General features: G+C 57.6%; 1 protein-coding gene across 10 annotated transcripts in view; it reads right to left on the bottom strand.

Annotated features, from left to right (window-relative positions):
* The window catches only part of Atp11a (ATPase phospholipid transporting 11A), a 93,994-nt gene extending 73,353 nt beyond the window's left edge, over positions 1–20,641 (bottom strand). For 6 of the 10 annotated variants that reach the window (XR_002387345.2, XM_021239306.2, XM_013077321.3 and 3 more), the window contains exon 1: positions 20,429–20,614. Coding sequence is in view for 8 of the 10 variants with exons in the window: in XM_021239306.2 (XP_021094965.1) it covers positions 20,429–20,467 (39 nt within the window). In the remaining 2 variants the exon portion in view is untranslated. Of the gene's footprint in view, positions 1–20,428 lie in introns of all 10 variants that reach the window. The other 4 variants (XR_015443851.1, XM_021239307.2, XM_087193148.1 and 1 more) reach the window with 2 other exon arrangements.
* Positions 20,642–21,174: the final 533 nt, after the last annotated feature.

Here is a 21,174-nt window from a genome sequence, read left to right as displayed (position 1 = left end):
GTTGCAATTGCAGCATGAGCTATTTCCAGTCTTTCCTGGAAGAAAGCAGCCAGACCTCTGGCCGGCAGCTTCCTTCCCTTCCATCTCCTCCCTTCCATCACCACAGGCACCCGGTGCGCTCAGTGCAGCAACCTGCAGGGTCGCGGTGACAATCGTGCTCGGCTGTGGGGCACTCTGCACACTGGCAAAGTCCCCGTGTCCCCCACGTGGCCAGGGGGCACTGAGGCCAGGCCAGAGGGGGTTCCGTGTCACAAAAGAATGAAGTGTCACTGTCCAAGAGGCAAATTCACCTCACTTTCCCCCTTGGAAACTCAGTTCATGAAAAGAAAGTTACTGAGAAGGAGGAGGAGGAGGAGGAGGAGGAGGAGGAGGAGGAGGAGGAGGAGGAGGAGGAGGAGGGGGAGGAGGAGGAGGGGGAGGAGGAAGACTGAGGAACTAGGCCATGGCTCTAAGTCTACGATGCTGAGTGGCAGTTAGCATACTTGGACATTTACTTTCAGCCCAACACAGCCTGAGCGAGACCCAGTTGATGACCAAGGTCACTGTCCAGGTCCTTGGAACCCAATTTCAGGCCAGACTCGGTTTTTCAGTTCGCAGATTAGAAACAAGGACCAGGTTCCACGTGATCTCACAAATCTGTAGAATCTGCAGAGTTGACCCCCGGAAGCCAAGACCACAGTGGTGGTGACCAGGGCGATGGTGATAAAGAGGCAGGGGTCCAGGCAGAGGGCATCCACAAGTGCCTAGGAACAGTGGGGTGTCATAGTGAGCTCAGCACAGTCAGGTGACACAGGTAACAATGCTGTTTTGAGTGTAGTATTTCAAAGTTGCTAGAAGAGAATAGGAATGTTCTGCTTCAAAGAAATGCTGTCTGTCTGGGGTGATGGGTGAGCTGATCACTTCTACTGACCATGATGCAGTACAATGTGTCAGAACACCACACTGGGTCCCACAGCATGACACAATGTGTCAGAATGTCACACCATGGACCACAGCATGACACAATGTGTCAGAATGTCACACCATGTACCACAGCATGATACAATGTGTCAGAACACTGCACTGGGTCCCACAGCATGATACAATGTGTCAGAATGTCATCCCCATGGTCCATAGCATGATACAATGTGTCAGGATGTCACACCCTACACTGTGTCCCATAAATAGGTATAATTGCTATTACTCAATTAGAAATAAAAAATAAAAACCAAGCAGAAATAAAGGCAAGAAAGTTGACTTCTGTCTTCGCCTCTTCCAGCCCAGGGTTCTCATTACTGCTGCTGTTTAGAGGTGACCAAGTGGCAGGAAAGACTTCTCCATACTGTGGGACACGTCCCTGCTCCACCCAGCCGTTCCACTGCCCAGCTCACTAGCTCCATCCAAGGTCAGAATCAACCCTGGGCTGGAACCCCCCTGCACTGATTCACACTTGAGGCTGTTATTTTTAAAAATTCTTTATTCGTCTGAAGCTGAAAGTTATCAGCTAAGGTCACAAACACCCACATCCTAGTGGCTCAGTTTCCTAAGTGCCACTTTAACTCATTAATTCTGTATGAAATAAGTTCCCTAACCATCAAGTAATGTAAAAGCCTTGCTTGATGGTAGAAACTCTGAGGGCTGGATTAACAAATAGGCTCTCGGAAAAAACAGTAGATTTGCTAATGTGGGGTCGGAAATAAAGTAAGGTAGTAAATACTGCTAAATGATCCAGATAATTAAAGGAATTCAGAATTCAGAAAAATGTGATTCAGCTCTTTACTGTCTAGGCAATGTCAGCAAGGCATTTATGGAATGTCTGCACAAAACAAAAATTGAAATGCACATAAATATATATAATTTATGTGAACATAATTAGTTAGTGATACCATTTCCCCTAAAGGAAGCTCTCTCTGCATCGACTCATGGAGTTTAGAAAGAAAAGACGCCTGCACACCGCTCTTCCCGAGAACTGCCCTTGGGAGTCCAAGTGACAGGAGGGACCGCATGAGGGTCCAGATTTCTTACCAGCCACCCACTCTGTGGCTGTCCATCACTGCCACGGTGGCACAGTTACTCCACTTCCCAGGAGGAGGCACGCCCCTCCATGCCACCAGGAACCCACACAAAGCAAGGACCCAGAAGACGCTACGAGGTGATGATGACTTCCACACCTGAAAGACACAACTAAGGGGAGTCCTGCTTTCAATGTCCCTTTGTTTACATGCTGGCTTATAGAGAATTACGTGTCACTGTGACATCGGGGCATTTGCCAAGTCATTATTGTGAGCTACTCGAAAGTGGTCACTTCCCCAGTTTGCTTCCAGAGTCGTCACTGACCAAAGCCACGGCCTGCTGTGTCTCCAGCTCCCTTCCACCGCACAAGGGGCCAGGTCTGGGGTCTCTCCTCAGCCTCTCCTGTGACAGTGGCCTGCTGGCCGGCAGTGACTGACAACACAGCTAAAGATAGCGGGGTCACTAAAAATAGACTGCTGTGACTGTTCCTGGTGACATGACTCACACATCACTCAGACACTGACCACTCCTAGGCCAGCCACGCAGCAGGGATGGGGAGACGACTCATATCTGCTCAGTGGGCAGTGTCCAAGGCAGTCATGGGGACCATGGGATGAGGACGTACACTCAGTGAAGAGCCGCAAAAAGGCCTCAGGTCTGTTACGGGTGGCACATCACGGAGGGTCACCCGCGGCCATGCCACGCTAACAAAGAACCTTCCACCTGAGACTGGTCACACAGTTCTGAGACTGTGTGGCCCCTGCTCTGGACCCTCCCTTTGTGAGGACAGAGCCTTGGTCCACACTGACCTGACAGTGCACTCAGCATGCTGCCAGCCCACGTGGCCGCCACGTAAGACTCCATGGGACGCTCCCCACTTCTCATCGGTGGCCGTGTCCTGCCATGCGCACAGCAGCAGAGCACAGCAGCTGCAGACCACACAGCTCTGCCAGCCCGAAACACTATCCTCCCTAGAAGGTGCTTTTCCTCTGCTCCCCAGAGAGCCCAGCCCTCCCTCAGGGGAGCTGTCACCACAAGGGACACAGAACCAGGGCTAAACCTTTATCCTGGCTGCTGAAGCTGTGAGGCAGGCCCCCTCGGACCATGTCAGTTCTGGAACTGGTCATGGCAATGCGGGTCTCAGCCTGGGTCAGGTGAACTCTCCACGTGGCCAGTGGCCTCTGGGGCCGGGCAGGTGGCTGAAGCGGGGACCCAGTAGACCTGGCCCTGGCATCTGTGCCCTGCAGGGTCCCTCCCATCGGGGCACCCAATTCCCTCCTGAGCGAAGCGCAGAAGCCAGGCTCTCCGCGGTGGTCTGTGTCACTCATCACGGGTTTTGGAAAGCCCCATCTGACTTTCCCACTAGGTTTCAAACTCTAGTGGGAAGAGACCTGTTCTTGTTTTGTTTTCTGTGTTCCCAACACCTAGCACAGTACCTGATCTCCAGAGGACACTAATTACTGGCTGAACAAAGCAAAGGAGTATAGTAGTTAAGCTTGCTAAGAATAGAGCAAGTTATCACCAGGACAGCCAAGCATTTACTGGTACCTGCAACACCGACTTTTTAAAGGGAATCACAGAACATATGCAAGAGCTCTAAAATATTAAACTTGCAATATCCCAAAAGTCCTCTACAACACATTCCCTGCTAGCCATGTCCCAAGGAAGCAGCCTTTAGGACTGGGTATCTCAGGACGCAGCAGAATCAGGGCTGCATTTCTATTCTGTTTCATCCTTTCCTCGGGGCATAAACCCTTCCGGCCCTGTGCTGACACTTCAAGACACAATAATGTTAACATGCTTGCACGGATTCTCTGCTCCTCTTTGCCCCTCAAATGGCCAAAATAAATGGGCAGTTCTTCCGGCTTGCAGAGCTAGGGCCGTTGGTTTTCTGTGTCTTGCTGCCCCAGCACCAGCAAGCGGCTTGTGAGGACACATAAGCGACACAGACTGAGGGCCGGAGCTGTGCCTGCACCAGGATAATGACCACAGAGGCATTTCACTGGGCGGCTGGGAATCTGCCAGGAAAAGCTCTCAGAAGTGCAATTACCAGGAGGCATGCTTCCTCCACCCACCCCTCACTGAGGCAGAGGACAGTGCCTAGCGCCTTCCTGCAGACAAAGCACCCCCAGACCCCATCCCTGAAGGCAGACAGGGCCCCCAGCCTCTTCTGGTGACAGGCTCTGTCCTTCCCAAGAGGAGCCCTCTCTCTTCAGGGACCCCCAGGGACCCCCGGTGCACCAGGCATTTACAAGAGCAGCGCTGTGAAGACCAAAGGGCATGGAGCTCACTGAGCAGAGGCACAGGAAGGGCCTGCAGCCACGCATCACTGCCAGTACAGCCTGGAGGCTTCGTGCACCGCTCGTCCATCACCAATTTCCACCTTCCTCATGGCACGACCTCAGACTCCCGTAACCAGCAAACATCCTCAGGGCCCTGGCCCGGGATCTCCACATGTCCTGAGGTCTCCAGGGATGGGGCTGTCACTGCCCTGGCTCTACCTGCCCACCGCCGGTTCCCTGGTCTAAGCTACCCATGGCGGCAGTAGGACCTGCTAACTCCACGTGGGGGACTACCCCTGCGTGGTCATGAGAGTCACCAAACACTGGCCGTGCTAGGTGCAGCTGTTCCCCAGCAGGCCGAGGAACTGGAGGCACCGCCTGTCCACGACCAGCCAGTGATGGCGCCCGTGGCAAGCTGTGAAGGAGCTGGTGCAGTGCAGGTGGCAGAGGCTGGGAGATCAAAGGCAGCAAGAACCCCCTCGCCTGAGCCTGAGTTCCCTTGGGTGCACCCAGGCCACATGAGGCCCACCTGGTGCTAAGCCACAGATTTATATTGGTCCCCACCCCCAGCCTTGCTGCCCATCCTGAGTCAGCTCCCTCGAGGGGTGGGGCTCACATCATCCACCAGGCACGGGAGAGAGAGGACCCAGGACACATTGGAAGGCCACAGCTGTCATCCATAGGGAGGATTCATCTGTCTGCAGGAGGTGGAAATAAAGGGAAGCAGCCCCTGTGGAAGCAGAAACACTATGTGCAGCTCTGTGGTGCTGAAGAACTGTTGTCATGTGGTCACCAGCAGAGGGGCTGCTCACAGTGCCAAAGAGGGCCCAAACCTTCATATACAAGTGATTAACAAAAGCTCCGACACTGCTGTTTCACCCGCCAGCATCGCTGGACCCAGTCAAGGACCAAGCAGGTCTGCCCTGCTGCCAGTGGCTCGAGATGCTGCAAGCCGATCAACTGATCAAAACCAAAACCTGCAAGCCTGATGGCAGTGTCAGAGGCACAGAACCCAAGGGTCCCACACCCAGACCCTAAAAAGCACCCAAAGGCCTGGGGGGCCGACTGAAACCAGGTTACATCCAGTGCTTTCTAGAGACTCCTGCTCAGAATCTGAGAGGCGCAGGTGGGAGGGCGGGCACGGGTGTCCCAGGACCCAGGTGCTGCTGCGATTCGGGGCGCTCTGGCTTTGACCCACTCCTGTGCCTGCTTTGCCAGCCTTTTACCACGACACCTGACGTGTGGTTTGCAGTTTCAATCCCATCCGACTACTCAGCTCCTCACACCCCGTGTCTTGGCATGGCAGCAGCCCACTGCTCTGGGTCCCTGTCTCCTGGCCCCATTGGCCCGAGTCCACAGGGGCCTCACCTCCCTGCTCCGGAATGTTCTGGGATGTGTCACAGTTGCCCCTCTCTCTGCAGCCCTAGTGGGGCAGGTGCATGGCCCGGTCTTCCTGAGCTGGCACCACTGCCATGGCTGGACCTTTGTCTTGCACGTCAGCTTCTTCAGAAGGCAGGAGTAGAGGGCGGGTCCGGGAGGGAGGTCAGGGAGACCAGCAACAGGTCCCCCTTACCATGTCACGGTTCCTGTGGAAACTGCCCAGGCCCCAGGGCTCCCCCCCCCCACACCTGCAGGACCCTGTGCTCGGGAACCAAGGCCCCTCCAGAGCAAACCCAACACTGAGGGCCCCAGGCTGTGTGAAGCCAGGCACAGCTAGCCCCACTCCAGGAGGCAGAGGTAGCTCCTCCCATGGTTGAGCCGGAGTCTGAGCCCCGTGAGGTGAAGCATGGGGTGAATCCAGGGTAATGAGCAGGTCCCACACCTTGCCAGGAACTCAGTCCAGGCAGAGTTCACCAGGAGGGCAGAGACCACCACCAGTGCCCCCTCCCCACTGAACATCTGGTCCTTGTTAGTGGGGTTGCTGGGACCTCCAGGAGGTGACTCACTGTGGGGCGCTGGGGTTCATAGGCAAGGAATCAGCCCGACACTCCACCACCCTCTTGTACAGATGCTTCAGTGGAAAGGGAGGAGTGAGCAGTGTTTCTAAGGAGACCATGCATCCGGCAAGGTGACTGCCTCTCTTGGGCTGACACTGTTCTTTGGGCCCGTGGAGGCTCCCAAGAAGCACCTGGGGGGCCTCACAGACCCCAAGCAGTCAGGACACCCATCTGAAGTTACCCAAGGGTGGGCAGAAGTGAGAGAAAGGGAGAAGCTGAGCCCACGAAGGGCAGCCACACCCGAGCTAAGAGGCACTGGCTAGAGCTGCCCGTGAGGAGACCGACCTGTGAGGGATCCCAGGGAAAGGAGGCTTTGGTCAAGTGCAAGAGCAGACGGCACTGCCCTGAGGATCAGTGTCTGCCAGGCGTGGGTGGCAAGCGGGGAGGGAGCCCAGCCAGGTGGGCAGGAGCGGCCAGGTACGGGCACCCAGGTGCAGAGGAGCCAGCCCCAGCCCCCACCCAGCCGAGGAGGCATGGGCCGGGCTCCCCACGGGTGCGGTGCTCGAGGGTGGGCACTGAGGACACCGATCCTTTCGGGAAGCTTGGGGCTGGTGACTTGCGGCCGGAAGTAGTCGGGGCCCACTGACTGGTGGGTGGGTGGTGGGATGACTGTGTCACTCAGCTCGGAGGGGAGGTGCTCTGACGCGGAGCACCAGGATGCGACACCACAGGACCGCCGGTCTCGGAGGGACACGCACTGCCCCACAGCGCTCCCTGTGGGTCGCAGCTGCCAGCCTCTCGGGGACAGAGAGCAGAGGGCGTGACAGGTGGGGGCAGGCTTCGGCGTGGGGAGGGCCTGAGTGTCCCGAGTCCCTGAGTCCCGGGTCCTCTCTCGCCCAAACATCCTACCAGGTGAACGGCAAGGGACGCAGAACTCAGGGGCAACAGACAGCTGTGACGGGTCCAGTCAGGGTTTCAAATCACGTTCACTATTCTTAGCCTTTGCCGCTGATGGACCCCGACCGTCTGCAATGCCACCCTCTTGTGACGGGGGTCAGGGGTCACGGGGCATTGCAGGGTCTACCTGGGCCTCTGCTTCCCACAGGGCCTGTGGTGACGCCCCGTCCTGCTTCCTGTCACTTCCCTCTGAACACTCAGCCCTGCCCCTCTGGAGCCCACAGACATGAAACAAACTGTCCCTGTCCCCTGGCCAGGTCTGCTAAGTGAAGTGGCATCAGAGACATGCGATCATGGAGTCTCCACTCAGCACTCAGGCAGGAGACGCCGCCTACTCAGGACACAGGCAGAGCTGCAGGGCCTGCGTGGAGGCCAGGAGCACGTGGATGACAGGAATTTCCATGTCCTCCGAAGGCTCAGGCGCTGCGGGCCTGGTTCCCGGTGGGCAGGGCTAAGGGGAGGTGTCAGGGCCTGGTCAGGGCTCACAGTGGCGTCCCCTGCCCCATCCCCTCTGCCTCCTGTCCGCCTCACCGCAGGCCAGGAAGCAATGGATCTGAGGGACCGTGCACCGGACCCCTGAAGCCCAGGGCCAGAATCACCCTGCCCTCTTCCGGTGCTTGTCCGGGTGCTGTGCTCTGTCACAGTGAGGACAGCGGCTCACACTCGGGGCTCATGCGGACCTGGATCACCCTGACATCACTTCGAAGTGTGCAAGGGTGCCTGCAGGTGAGCGGGCCCCAATGGCCCCAGAGCCACACTTAACATTCACTTTCCCGTCAGCCCAGGACGGCCTGCCAAACAGGCTCCAGGCAGCAGGCGGGCTTCTCCATGAGCCCAACTATCTGAGACATAACTACTCAATTTTATAATTAAGTCTCTTATTTTAACGAGGCAGGCACTAGCAAAGAGAGGACTTGTAGCTCCTGAAACCTGGCCCTCCTTCAAGAAGGGACAGGGGAATTTATGAACTAGAGAATTCAACTGAAGTACAAATAGTCTCCTATCGCCATGGAGAACAAATGACAGGTACTGCCTCTCAGAGAACCAACAATTTACAGGAAACATTCAAACATAAGTTTAAGTTTAATCCATCTATTTCTTAGTCATTTGGAGATAATGGAAGCATAAATGTTATAGGTTAAGAAGAAACAGGTAACTGGCTGGGGCATAGCTTAGTGGTGGAACATGGGCAGAGCACACACAAGATCCTGAGCTCCATCTCCAGTACCACAGAAAGGAGAGAATAGGCTGAAACCTGCCAGGTGTGGCGGCACATGGGAGGCTGAGGCAGGAGGGTGGCTTCGAGTTCGAGGCCAGCCTGGGCTACATAGCGAGAACCTGTCTCAAAAAACGAAACAAAACAGAAATTATTCAAACCAAACCATTAGCAGGATGGAGCTTCTTCAAGAACAATCTTGCATAAAACCCTCATCTGTGCACTTAGGAAAAAGCCATGTGGCCGTTAGCACCTTAGCACCGTGGGTTGTGACAGTGACCTGTGCCTGACCTCAAGCTGGGGGCGTCGGCGCCTGGAGGGTGCACGTGACTTTTAGGGCATGTGCCTCTTATTACTAAAGTGCTGTTTGCCCTGAGATAAAACTCAGATTTTCTCTCCTGGAATGAGCCTCAGTTCCTGGTACTCTCAGGCTGGGGCACCCTCGATTAAGCAAAGGCAAAGCTCGTGTGAATTCCTCACTCAAGTGTTTACCTAAAACACCAACACCACCAATCACTTAAAAGGGAAAAAACCCTCCACCCTGGGTACACGTCCCATAAAACTTAACAGGTGCTCAGGTTTCTGTAAGTCTTCTCCCCACCCCACCTCAGTCTAGTTTATTGACTAAACAAAGCTTTCCCCTAAAAGCAAAATGTATAGCATCAATCGGAGAACAAGTCAGCCAGTTTGGTCCAGTGAAAGAGCCATGGAAGGAGACCAGGCCAGGGGTGTAAGATGGACACGGTGGTAAGCTTTGTATCACGTGTGTTTTGCCACAATGAAAAAAGCACATTATCTACTGCTTATTTACTCAATAATTGATATACTCTGATCATCCTGAAAATCATTCTGTAAGTAAAATTGGGCACAGAAAGACAAATCCTGCATGCTCTCTGATGGAGGAAGCAGAGACCAGAGGAGAGGTCACCATGCTGGGGTGTAGCGCCCCACTGACCTTAGAGCAGAAAGGACCAGGGGCTGGGTGTGCTGTGCTCAGCCTGTCCTGAGGGGCCCAGGCCAGGGCGTGCGGCAGAGGGGTCATCTGGACAGGTCAGGCCCAGGATAGGCAGGAGAATGTGGGCAGAGCTGGGAACCACCCAGGGAGGACTGGGCGAGACTCGGCAGGGCGGCCTGTCCCTCCCCATCCCTCTGTCTTTGGTCCGATTCGAGGCAGCTCCTCTGTATCCCCCGTCCTCTCTGGCCCTTCCTCCTGGCCAGGAAGTAGGCAGTGCTGAAACAGTTAAGTAATCTCCCTGCTCAGAGAAAAGAGGATTTCTTCCGTCCTATTTCCAGCCAAGGATTAGGCACAGGCAAGTTCTGCCATGAGGACGGCATCTCCACTTCTGAGTGGTATTTCAAGGGCTCAGAGATGACCCATGGGCAGGGAGGAGAAATCACAAAAGAGTCCTTGGTGTGAGGGATGTGTGGCCATGGAGGTTAGGGGGACGTCCAGGGGGCACCTCAGATTTGTGGGACCCCCCGAAGGGCCTTTTCTCTCCAGAGAGTGTTGTTTTGGCTCGGATACCCTGTGATTGTCTCAGGAATGCCTGTTTTCTACACTGGTGAGCTCTGAACTGAGGTCTGCAGGGACAGAGCTGGCAAGGTGGTCACGGTGTGCGATCGTCATGGTGCTGACTTTCTTGTGGTCACAATTTCTGATGCCGTTTAACTCATCTTACCATTTTTGGATGTAAGATCAAAATGAAATGGCTCTGAAGAACACATTTGGAGTCAAACCCTTTGAGATCCTCCCTGAGAGGCCAGGTGACTGGGCTCACACCTTCCGTGTCCCGAGGGCACTGGGCAGCGTGGGCCTTGGAGTGGGCCCAGGAGGGCACAGGCCTTTAGGCTCTCACACTTGCACACCACGCCAACCCACCCCTGACGGGACGAGGGGTCACTTCCGCTACAGCAAAGATAACAAGGCTTTGGTCATTTACACAGAAAACAAACTCACATTCAGACCATAGGGGCCCACAGGGCACCCCGCAGCCTGAGCACGGAGAGCCACGTGGGCTCCACATCCCAGGCAGCAGCAGAGACGATGCCCTAGGACCCCACCCTGCCCCACACGCCAAGCTCAACATCTGCGGCCACGTCCCGACTGGTCGGCAGAGGACTCGTCCTGTACAGAGACAGGCACAGACAGAGCGAGCCCAGAAGACCTGCAGACCTGGTCGCCAGCTGCCCTGGCCTCACTCTCGTGATATCCATGGTAACATCTGTCTCTCGTCAGTAAGCCAGATGCTGGGTATTTGGGCTTTAATGCATCAAGCAAAACAAGGGATCCACATTGTCCAGAAAGCAACCTCTCTCCTGCCCTCTGGGCAGGAAAAAGACTGAATGCAACTTGGGTTGCTCCTGGAAACTGGCCTGTTACACACAATAGTAGGTAAATCACCTAACTGTGCTCCACAGTCTTCAAAGCCCATGCTTACTAAGTTTGTGCTCTACGCTGTGTCTCCCGGCCTTGTGCAACACGCTGTAACTTATTTGATAAAGCAGTAAGTAAGCCAAGTGCCTTTCCTGACTGCCCTCTTGGAAACTCCCCGAGGAGTGGACACTCACAATCTCAACAGGCGCTGCTGGGGGCTGAACTGCGCCCCCTGTTCACGGATGAAGCCGCGGCCCCTGGTGTGGCTAAGACCGGCTGTGGGGTGGGGTAACTAAGATGGAGGGGGTCACACGGCGGAGTCCTCGTCCCTAGGGCTGAAGTCCTCACAAGAAGAGGAGGAAGAGGAGAGGTTTCTCTCTCAGTGGCGCATCAGCACACAGCCTGCAGACGCCTGGCCTCGGCCTATAGCCCAGACCCAGGGACGCGCTCCGCCGTCTTCGCTCCAGGGCAGCCACACGCTTGTCCCGCTTTCTACCTATGCAGCCGGTGCACAACACCCAGTCACGGTTGCTGGGCATCTGGGAGGACAGCTCTTCATGAGGCGTTTTCCTTCCTTAGTCCGGACTTTAGCATCCGGTTTCTACACAGCGACGTGGATGCTGGCCGACGCCCACTGAGCTCGGCTTGGTCTCACCTCCCAGGACGCAGCAGGAGCCCGGGCAGAGGGCACAGGGGACACAGGAGCTCACTTCTGGGCGGGCGCCCCGGACACAGCACCCTGAGACCCCCTCACCCAGTTTCACAGCTTAAGCTCGCCCTGGGTGGCCCCAAGCCGGGAGGGCACAGGCATGGGGGATGCGGGGCCCACCACTGAGGAACAGTCCAGGTCAGACCAGAAGGCGGAGACTCACGGTACCCCTGGGGTGGCTGCCTTCACTGAGTAAGCAGAGCCACCTCAGGGCCGGGGCAAGACGCAGCCACAGCCACAGCCACATGGGCGGAGAGCTGCGCCGACCACAGAGAGAACAGTGAGAGGCCCATGGCTCACACAGGCTGGGAAGCTCCGCAGGGAAGGAAGAGGCGGGCGGTGTCCAAGGAGACCTCGTCCACCCTCACCTGGCAGGGTGCTCACTGCGGTCAGCCCAGTGGCCTCGGGCTGGACACTGAGTCCCCAGGGCCCATCTGCCAGGCATGGGCAAAAGCTCGGGCAGCACAGCATCGAGGTCACATCAGGGCTCCTCCCCGCGCCCGGCCACCAGGTGCTGCTCTGTCCCCGTGTCACCTCTGCTGCCCCCTGGGCTTCTCCAGCGTCCCTGCAGCTCGCAGCAGCCCCATCAGGCAGATGGGAAGGGGTTTCTCAGGGGGCAGAGACAACCTCCCCTGCTCCAAGCTCTGCCACAGCTGTCCATGTGCACTGGACACCACCGAAGTGCTGGGCACGCGCTGCATCTGACAGTCGGTGAACACAGACGTCACCAATGGCATCCAACATGTGTGCGGCCTGTGAACTACCACGTCCTCGCTCCTGGGTGGGCAGGGGCCAGGGGTGACCCTGGCAGAAAGCCCTGGGCCAGTGACAGCAGCGGCTGGGCCCTGTTTTGCACACCCAGGGAGCCGGAGCCCCTGCTCTCCTGCACTCTGAGCCACCTGCCTGGACACAGCATCGTGCGGGCCAAGCCCCTGGCAGCTCTGGCCTTCTCACCGTCCACTGTGACAGGGACTTCTCAGGGTGTGTAGGGTGGACACCTGGCAGGTGACCTCAGCAGCTAGGTTGGGGTGCTCATAGAGGGTCGCCCCGCCTGAACCCCAGGCAGCAGGGCCGGGGACTGGGTGTGACCAGGCTCTGGCTCAGTCAGCACCTAGAGACTGGGCCATGCTTCTGTGGGTGAACAGGACACAGTGGACGGCGAGAGCAGGCTGAGCGGGCACCACCCCAGCAGAGTGGGGGACCGTCCCTGGCCACACGGAAGCCAGGTAGCGGGAGGGAGGACAGCTGGGACACAGGACAGGGGCGGGCAAACCCGGGCCTCTGTGGCTCAGGAACCCTGCAGCCCTTGGCAGGCTGGCTGTGAGGCTGAGGGAGGGTGTGGACGGAACCCTGGAGGGGCCCGTGCCGGACCCCAGTGGACAGTGGACGTCACTCCTCCTCCTCCTCCTCCCGGGAAGCGGCACCCACAGCTCAGGCTGCTTCTCGGGGAGGCACCTGCGGGCCAGGACCTATCCGGGCCCAGGAGCCCTCGGTGTCCCTGGTGCTCACCCTGCCCTCTAGGGTTTCTCCAGTGGGAGCCAGGCGGGGGCAGGCGCCACCTCCAAGGGCTGCTGCTCTTCCTGTCTCGCAGAACACATAGCGGCCTGGCTTCTGGGAAAACGGCCTCTTCCTAGGCCACAGGCCTGCCTTCAAAATCTCTCCTTATCCCCCAACTGGGGAGCAAAAGGATATTATTTTCATTCCCTTTGCCAGTAAAAAAAAAATTACCTTTGTCACTTGAGATGCACAAGAAATTGACAGCCCTTTCCTGAGTGTTTTCAAAGCACTTCACAATGTACAGATCATTTCCATGTACACTAGGTTACTCGATCCCCGGCCTGGGGCAGGGAGACAACAGACGCCATTAGTCTCATTTTACAGCCGCTGCCGGGGGAGGCTCGGATGGACAGCTGGCCGCACGGCGTGTGGGGCCCCGGAGCAGGGCTGGCCCAAGGCCCCAGTGGCCAGCTGGCTCAGGCCTTGGCGACTTGCGGCTGAACGTGAGGCCCATCACAGAGGCAAGACAAGTGCAGCCTGCTGGAGACAGAGTTCTGCACCAAGACATGAATGGACTGTGCTGATGTCAAGCACCCGGCCGAGGCCCCTGTGCTCCATGGCCACCGCAGGTGGAAGCAGGGATGGTGAGCGACAGGCAGGGAACTGCCTCGCAGGACAGGGTGGCCCATACTTGTCCCCACTGTAGTCTGTGAAGCGAGCCTCCTGACAAGCAGCGGTTCTGATGCCTCCAGAATCAAGCCTCAGAAAGACAGGAAGCACCGTGCAACAGGGAGCCTGCAGGCGGTGGGTGCTTCCTAAACACACTCAAAACAAGACCAGCTTAGCTGCACTCAGAGGGGTAAAAACAAGGAAAAAGCAGCAAACACCCAAAAGCCCGTTACCAACTGCCCTGACGTGGCCAAAGTCAGTGCATGACTTTTACTCAGTCAGCTGCTCCCCACACCTCTTTAAAGATGCTGAGAAACAGTCACAGGATTGACTTGTAGCTGTGGGGACAAAGCAGCCAGCGACCACATGCTGGGGTCCGGCACAGACCAGCCGCTGAGAGGGCAGAGGTGGCTCCGGCCTGTCTGCGGCCCACACCCTGTCCTGCAGGAGGCAGGAGTGAGCGCCCTGTCCCCCTCCGCAGAGGCACCCTGCCTGCCAGGGCGCCCTTCTTGGGACGGGTGACATGTGGCAACCTCCCGACTTCTCTGCACAAACAGAGCCTGGGGACGCGGCACCGAAGGCACAACTGAGAACCTGAAAACAATGGGAACGGCTTGCTGTGCTCTCCTCACACATCAGCTCACAAGCGGCCGAGAAGGACCTGGCCAGCAGGACGGCCACAGACGCCCTGGATCCCCCGAACAGCCCGCCCTCCAGCAGCCGGGCCACAGGGGTGGGACTGGTCAGCACCACCAGGAAGTGGCTCTGAGACGAGGAGGAGTGTGGAGGTGATGTGCGCGCCCCGTGTAGAGGCGCTGGCAGACACTCGACTCCTCTGAAAGCTGCTGAGTGCCCAGCAACCACAGGGCCGGTTCCCACCTGCGCCAGGGTGAGGGGCTCTTCGAGCTAACAGCAGGGCGCCCGTCCTGCAGGCAAAGAGCACAAAGTCTGCACTTGTGCGAGGGACTCAGACATCGGCTCTCCAGAGCCGGCTGCTTTTACACAATGGTTTTCAAGTTCCTGAGCAATCTCAGGACTGCGCTCCCAACATGAGCTCTGGAGGGGCGTCGTTGCCGTTCCCCACTTCCAGACCCTAAGCCCTCAGGAACAGAAGCAAGAGAACACAAGCCAGCCGGGTCCCAGGGAGGGCGGGTGCACGTGAGCGGGAAGGCGGCACCCAGAGCCACCCGCCTCGGACCAGAGGCCATGTCGAGGCCCTGCGCTTGAACCAGACACCTTCAGAGCCCTGGCCACCTGCTTGATTTTTTTAAAAGTCTGTGAAGTGTTTACTTTATTTTTATTACTTTTACTAGCCGAGTTTGCAGTACAGAATGATGCCACTCGCCACAGGGAGTGGGTGCCGGTGCAGGACACGGCTCTGCAAAATGCTCCAAGGAAAGAACCCAGGAGCCTGAAGATGGTCTTTCACCTCTCAGTCCCTGCAAGCCAGGGACGTCGCCTCCTGCACTGCCCAGGGTGGCTGGCTGCTGTGGCCATCACAGGACGCTGGGGGGTGTCAGGCTCGGGTGTCTACAGAGGGCGACTCTGCGGAGTGGGCCAGGCTCCCGGGGCAAAGCTGGACACAGGGCCTTGTGGGATTGTGGCAGGGGCAGTGTGGGCACCAGCTCCGAGGCCAGCCGGGCCCGGGGGGCAGATGTAGCACCTGCTCAGGAAGGGCCAGGGTCAGCAACCCCACAGCACTGGTTCCTCTCGGGCCGCACAGCACCGACCACTGCACTGTCCACCCTGAGGCCCGTCACACCCTTCTGGCCTGTGCCCCGGTTCCACACGCAGTCTGCCTGGCTCTTGCCGCCTTCTAGAGTCCTCCAAGCCACGCTGATTTTATTTGTCACTGTCTGTCTCCCTGTCCCAGGTGAGCTCCATGGGGGGATTTGGCTCTCTGCATCCCACTGGGCTGGCAAGGTATCAAGGGGCACCAGGGGAGCCCTAAGCTGGAAACCCAGCTGGGGTACTGAGGTCAAGGAGAGGGAGGGAGGGAGGGAGGGCCCCTGGGGCGGGGCAGAGGCTCGGCAGGCGGGAGGAAGGGAGGTGGGCAGCAGGAAGAGCAGCAGGAAGAGCAGCAGGGCCACCAGAGCGCAGCTGCAGGACTGGCCTCTCAGGAGGGGCGACACGCCAAGCCAGGGGAGTGGAAGGTGGCAGGGGCCGCCGCTGCTCCATCCATGCTCGTGGCCTCCTGGCCCCAGGGTGTGACCCACAGCGGTGGGAAAGGTGTCCCCCTTGTGCAGCACCTGCCACAGGAGAGGGCTCCGTCCCATTCCATCCTTGCGGGCCTCGGCAGGCGGGGGCAGCAAGGACCCCTCTGAGGGGAGAGCAGCAGGCGCAGAGAACCAGCCCTGGTCCCAGGGGCAGCGGTGGCCTCTGCCGCCTAGACTCACTGCTGTGATCTTCTTTTGTGTTTCTCGGATGACGGTGTCCACGTGAAACCAAAAATAACCCCTATTCAATCTTGCTGAATCTCCAGTGCTGTAAAAATTGCTTTCTATTGACTGGCACTGCAAATAAATAAATAAATAGCGCCTGTACCTGCATTTAGCTCGGTTAACAGAGCGTCCATGTTGAGATGCGGGGACCTCACATCCACTTGGTTTCTGCCGAGCCTGGGTGCTGGCACCAGAGAGCAACGTGTGGGTTTCGGAGCCCAACACACTGGCAAACAGAGGGTGCCGGCAGGGAGCGCCCTGGGTCCACAGCACATGCGGGGCCACTCTGACCAGGCAAGGGGGACGGTGCGGCCCCAGGAGCTCACTGACCGGACAACACAAGTCCGAAGCCATCACACTGAGTGTCTGCCATGAATAAAAGCACCTACCAATCACTTGTTCTCCAGGAGCAGACATACACAGGGCTCCAGGGAGAAAGGGTGGGAGCAGACACAGCACTGGAATGCAAAGGGTAAACAAAGCCAGGCATGGTGGTGCACGCCTATAATCCCAGCTCCCTGCGAGGCTGAGGCAGGATGATTGCAAGTTTAATTCTACTTGGGGTAATTTTGCAAGACTCTGTCAGAACAAAAAAACAAAAAAGGGCTAGAGCTACAGCTCAGTATGAAGGGTTCACTCCCCAGCACAGGAAAAAACGTTAACTATACAGTAAGTAGACTACACCAAAACCTCCTACTGGAACACACATGGCTCTAAAGGCAGGCGCTCAGCTAACCTGTCTGATGGCTGCCTTGTTAAACCCGTGTTAATTACAAACTTTATACGGCCATCTAAAGATCGAGTGCCACACACTGCCAGGGACAGACCAGCCATTAGTCGGGATTACTTGCCTCAGGATTCTCTTATGTTGAGGACCCAGAGGCCTCAGCGGTTCAAGTGGTTTCACTTAGTGTCCTGTGGTGCAGACTAAGGTCCCTGTGTCACTAAAGCTGGATTAGGGAAGGCGACAGCACAATCAGGCAGCATTTCAAAGGGCCTAAAATGGGCCATGGGCCGGGGTGATGAGCCAGGTGAGTAACCCTATCAGGCCTGATGTTTTTGTTCCAACCATTTGCTAATGAAAATAAGAAAAGCAGGTACAGGAGCTTAACAGTGATTAAACTTTTTAGAGTGATTAAACTTTTTAAAGCACTCTAATCAGCAATGCTGTAACTTCTCAGGTATAAGAGAATGTTTATTCTCTATTATAGAGAAATTACGGCTGGGTGTGGTGGCACCCACCTGTAATCCCACTCAGGAGGCTGAGGCAGGAGGACAGCTGAGAGCTGGAGGCCAGCCTGGGCTACATAGTGAGTTCCCAACCAGCTGAACTACAAAGCGAGACCCTGTCTCAAAAATAAAAAGAATTAAAAAAAAGAAATTACAATGTAGTAGTTTGCTTCAAAAATAAATAACCACTGTCAGGGAAAACTCCTGCAGAGTTTTTGAAATTTGACATGTTGGAATGTTTAAGAATCTGCTGGAAGGGCTGGGGACTTAGCTTAGAGGCACCAGGCCTTGCCTGCCAAGCAAAAGGTCCTGAGTTCAATTCCCAGCACCAAAAAAAAAAAAGAGGAGAAGAAGCTGGAAAGCAAACATAGTAAGGTAGAAACTTTGACAGGCTGCAAAACAAAACTAATAAACCATCCAGGCTGAATTACAGGAGCAAATTACTTGGACATAACAAAACCAAGCTCGTGAGCCATGGAAACTTGAAGAGACATGGAATCCTCTCAACACAGGGCCTGCAGAGTGGAGACGGACGTGTCGTTTAACCAGGGGCCTGCAATGCTCGACCTAAATAAACCCCGTGGCTGGTGTGGCCACAGCACCTGTACTCTGTCTGCAGCTCCGAGTACCGTCCTGAGCCCTCCATGCTGCAAAGTACCCAGAGCTTGGCAGCCTGGGCCCTGCTAGCCTGTGCCAGTCCATGTGGGGACACAAGGGGTCTCTCTGCTCTCAGGCAACCCTGCCAGGGCCTGTGCCGTGTGAGCCACCACAGTGACACAAGTGCACTGGGCACTTCCTGGGAGCCAGGCACAGGCTTCAGCAGAGCTCACTTGGTCCTTACGATAAACCGGGCAGTGGTTCCGACAATCCTCAGACAAGGACCCTGGGGCAGGGAGAAGGCTGGGCTGCCCGTGCCAGGCCAAGCGGCTTGAAGTAGAGGTCAGGCAGAGCCAGGGGCCTGTGACACAGTCTCAGGCACCACGGGTCCGCCCTGCATCCTCTCCAATGCCACCCCACATCTCTCCACCCGTGTCCTTTAAAATGTGAAAGTCACTCCGTGGGCAGGTAGGCTGCTTGGCAGCACAGAGGCACTTTGCCCAGTACGACACAAAATGCCTCTGCTCGCCCTGTGTCTGCCCGGAGCATGCAGAATCCTCCCACTTAGCTCCCTGTTTTTCCTCTGCAGTCAACCACAAGTAAAATACCTGTAGCAGTGTCTCCAAGGGTTTCTTTATCTTGTGCTACCTTTATGGCTCCCGGGGAAGTGGGAAGCTTTCTCAATCCCAGGAATTCTGACTATGTGAACGCCACCAGGAGAGAGGGCAGTTTCATGCATTTTAGAAAACAGGGGAATGTGAGTATTCTAACCTAGACTCCTTTATTTTCCTCTAATAAAGGAAATATAATTCAGTCCTATGTATTAGAAGATAACTGGGTTACAAGGAGACAGATCGTGATTGTTTCTGGAAAAAGTCAAGTTAATACAACAGCACAAAGAGTTCCCAGTCAGGAACAGGAACGGCTGTGATAAAGCACGGTGCAGGGCCGGGGATTTAGCTCAGTGGTTCCGCCGCCTGCCTCACAAGTGCAAGGTCCCAAGTTCAATCCCCATCCCCGGTACCAAAAACAAAAAATAAAACATGGTGCAGGAGCCACGGCTATCAACAGTGATGGAGAGGAGGAAAGAGAAAAAGCACTGCGAGGCCTGTGCTCAGGGTGTCACCCACGGCATGCATGCTGGGAAGGTTCACTAAAACACATCTACCCAGGTTTGAGAAAAAGTGTGCTTTCACCACAGTGTAACAAGATGCCAAAGGGGAATTAAAACGCCAACTACACGAAAACATCCCTAGACCAGCGCCACTCCAGACAGCCCAAGGCCTGTGTCTGCTCAGACGGACTCGAGCCAGGACCTGGTGAAGGGGACCCCAGAGGCCAGGGAGAGGATGACCATCTGCCGCTCGATCCTCATGGAGCCCAGCAGCGTGCGCTGCTCAGGCTGGGTCTTCTGTCCATCAGCGTTAGAGCGGGGAAAGCAGTGAGGGCACTGTGACCAAAGGCATCCAAGCCTTCTTTCCTCCAGTTCCCTCTGAGGAACCGAGGCAGGGCAATACCTGCCCAGCCCAGGCCCTCACTGCTGCTCGGCCCAGGCCAGTAGCTGTCACCCCAGTCACCCAGTCACTGCTGTGGGGTCTTGCACTGCCCCCTGTAGGGAAACAAAGGTGTTACTGACAACCGCCACCTGGGTGGACGGTAGACATGGGACTCCAGGATCGGAGAGGGACCCAGGGCTGGTCCTTCCCGGCCAGAGTCGCCCACAACGCTGGCTCTCTGGCCCAGGTGGAAGGCAGGCCGGTCTCCTTGGGTGGGCACCCCCCCGCCCCCGCCCCCGCAAACACATGCTCACACAACATGCACTCACAGGTGCACACTCACATCACTCTAGGAGCCCAGGTCCGTGAACCCGGGGCAGAAGCACTAACCCGCTATTTCTGTGCTGCCTGTCCAGGCCTCCTACTCAAAGAGGCAAGAAGACTGCCAGGGGCGATTCCTGCACCCGGGGCAGACCGTGCCCTCAGTGGTGCCCTCCGGACTCTCAACCTGTGACTGGCCACTGACCATCAGCTGCCACCGGACAAAGGCGCCTTGTGCTGGACACAGAGGTCCGGAACACGGTCCCGTGCTGGCTTTCCCCTCAGCACACACACCCGGTTTTGTACTTACTGCCAGCTCGAGAGCTCCGTTTCCCTGCCTGGCCGCAGAGCGGGACCCACTGTCCCCTCCACAGCCACCCAAGAGAAGACCGGCCCCGCTCATCTGACGGGTGGCTCCCCGGCTAGAGTTCAAACTTCACTTCCGAACACCCCATGCTGTGCGGAGCAGTCACCCTGGCTTTCCCTCAGCCCGTGTCACCACCTCCCACCTCACCTGAGGCATGCCTGGGGACTCCGCGATCGTGGACAGGAAGCAGGTGGCGGGGACAGCAGCATGGTGGACGGGGAGGGAGCAGGTGGCGCGGACGCCGGCGCCTACTCAAGCGCCCCTCGCCCCCAGCACTCTCCGGCCCCGAGGGTCCCCAGCGCCCGCCCAGCCCTCCCGGCCCGGCCTGGCCCTCGAGACTCACGAAGCGGTGCACGAGCGCCCGCGCCCGGCTGCAGTCCATGGCTCTGGCCCGGTCACGGCCTGGCGCAGGGCAGAGGCGGTGGTCGGCCCTCGGTGCTCACGCCCGGCCGGCGCGGTCCCTGCTGCGCGCGAGCGTCGCGCTACCGGCCGCTCCTGAGCCCCGCGCTCTGGGCAGCCAGACCGGCGCGTCACGGCCAGGCGCGCATGCGCCTCCCGGCCCCGCCCCCACGCGCCCCGCCCCGCCCTGCACCGGCCCCGCCCCGCGCGCTCGCCCCCGGCCTCCCCGGTGCTTCCGCCTCCCGGCGCGCTCCCGTGGGAACCTGGACCTGAGGCCCCCCCCACCCGAGCCGGGCGCCTCCTCTCGAGGCAGCTCCTGCGCCGGGTGCAAGGAGCACGCGATCCTCAGGTGGTCGCTGGGAGGCGCCCCCTGGGGACCCCGTGCGCCCCCTCTCGTCCCCGTGCCCCCCCCCCCCCCGGGGCTGGGCCCCGCCAGGTTGCGGGCCCGAGCTCTGAAGCTACTGAGAGCTGTCCCTCCGCGAGAAGCCACCCGGCTCCGGAATGCGTCGGTGTCCCCAGGGGCCCCCAGCACCCCGCTGCTGCACACGGTTGCTCGAGAAGCCTTTTAGGGCCCAGAGGTCTGGGTGTCCGGGTGCAGTTTACTACCGATGCTCTTTCTGCTAGGTTGTGCAGGAGAGGTGGTACTGACCACTTTCTGGATTAGACACAGGCGACCAGGAACAAGGACCT

This window comes from Heterocephalus glaber, unplaced genomic scaffold (assembly GCF_053883595.1).
Source record: "Heterocephalus glaber isolate CG9 unplaced genomic scaffold, H.glaber_assembly_v1.0 deba00001579, whole genome shotgun sequence".
Lineage (NCBI taxonomy): Eukaryota > Metazoa > Chordata > Mammalia > Rodentia > Bathyergidae > Heterocephalus > Heterocephalus glaber.
This window is presented reverse-complemented; position numbering and strand designations above follow the sequence as displayed.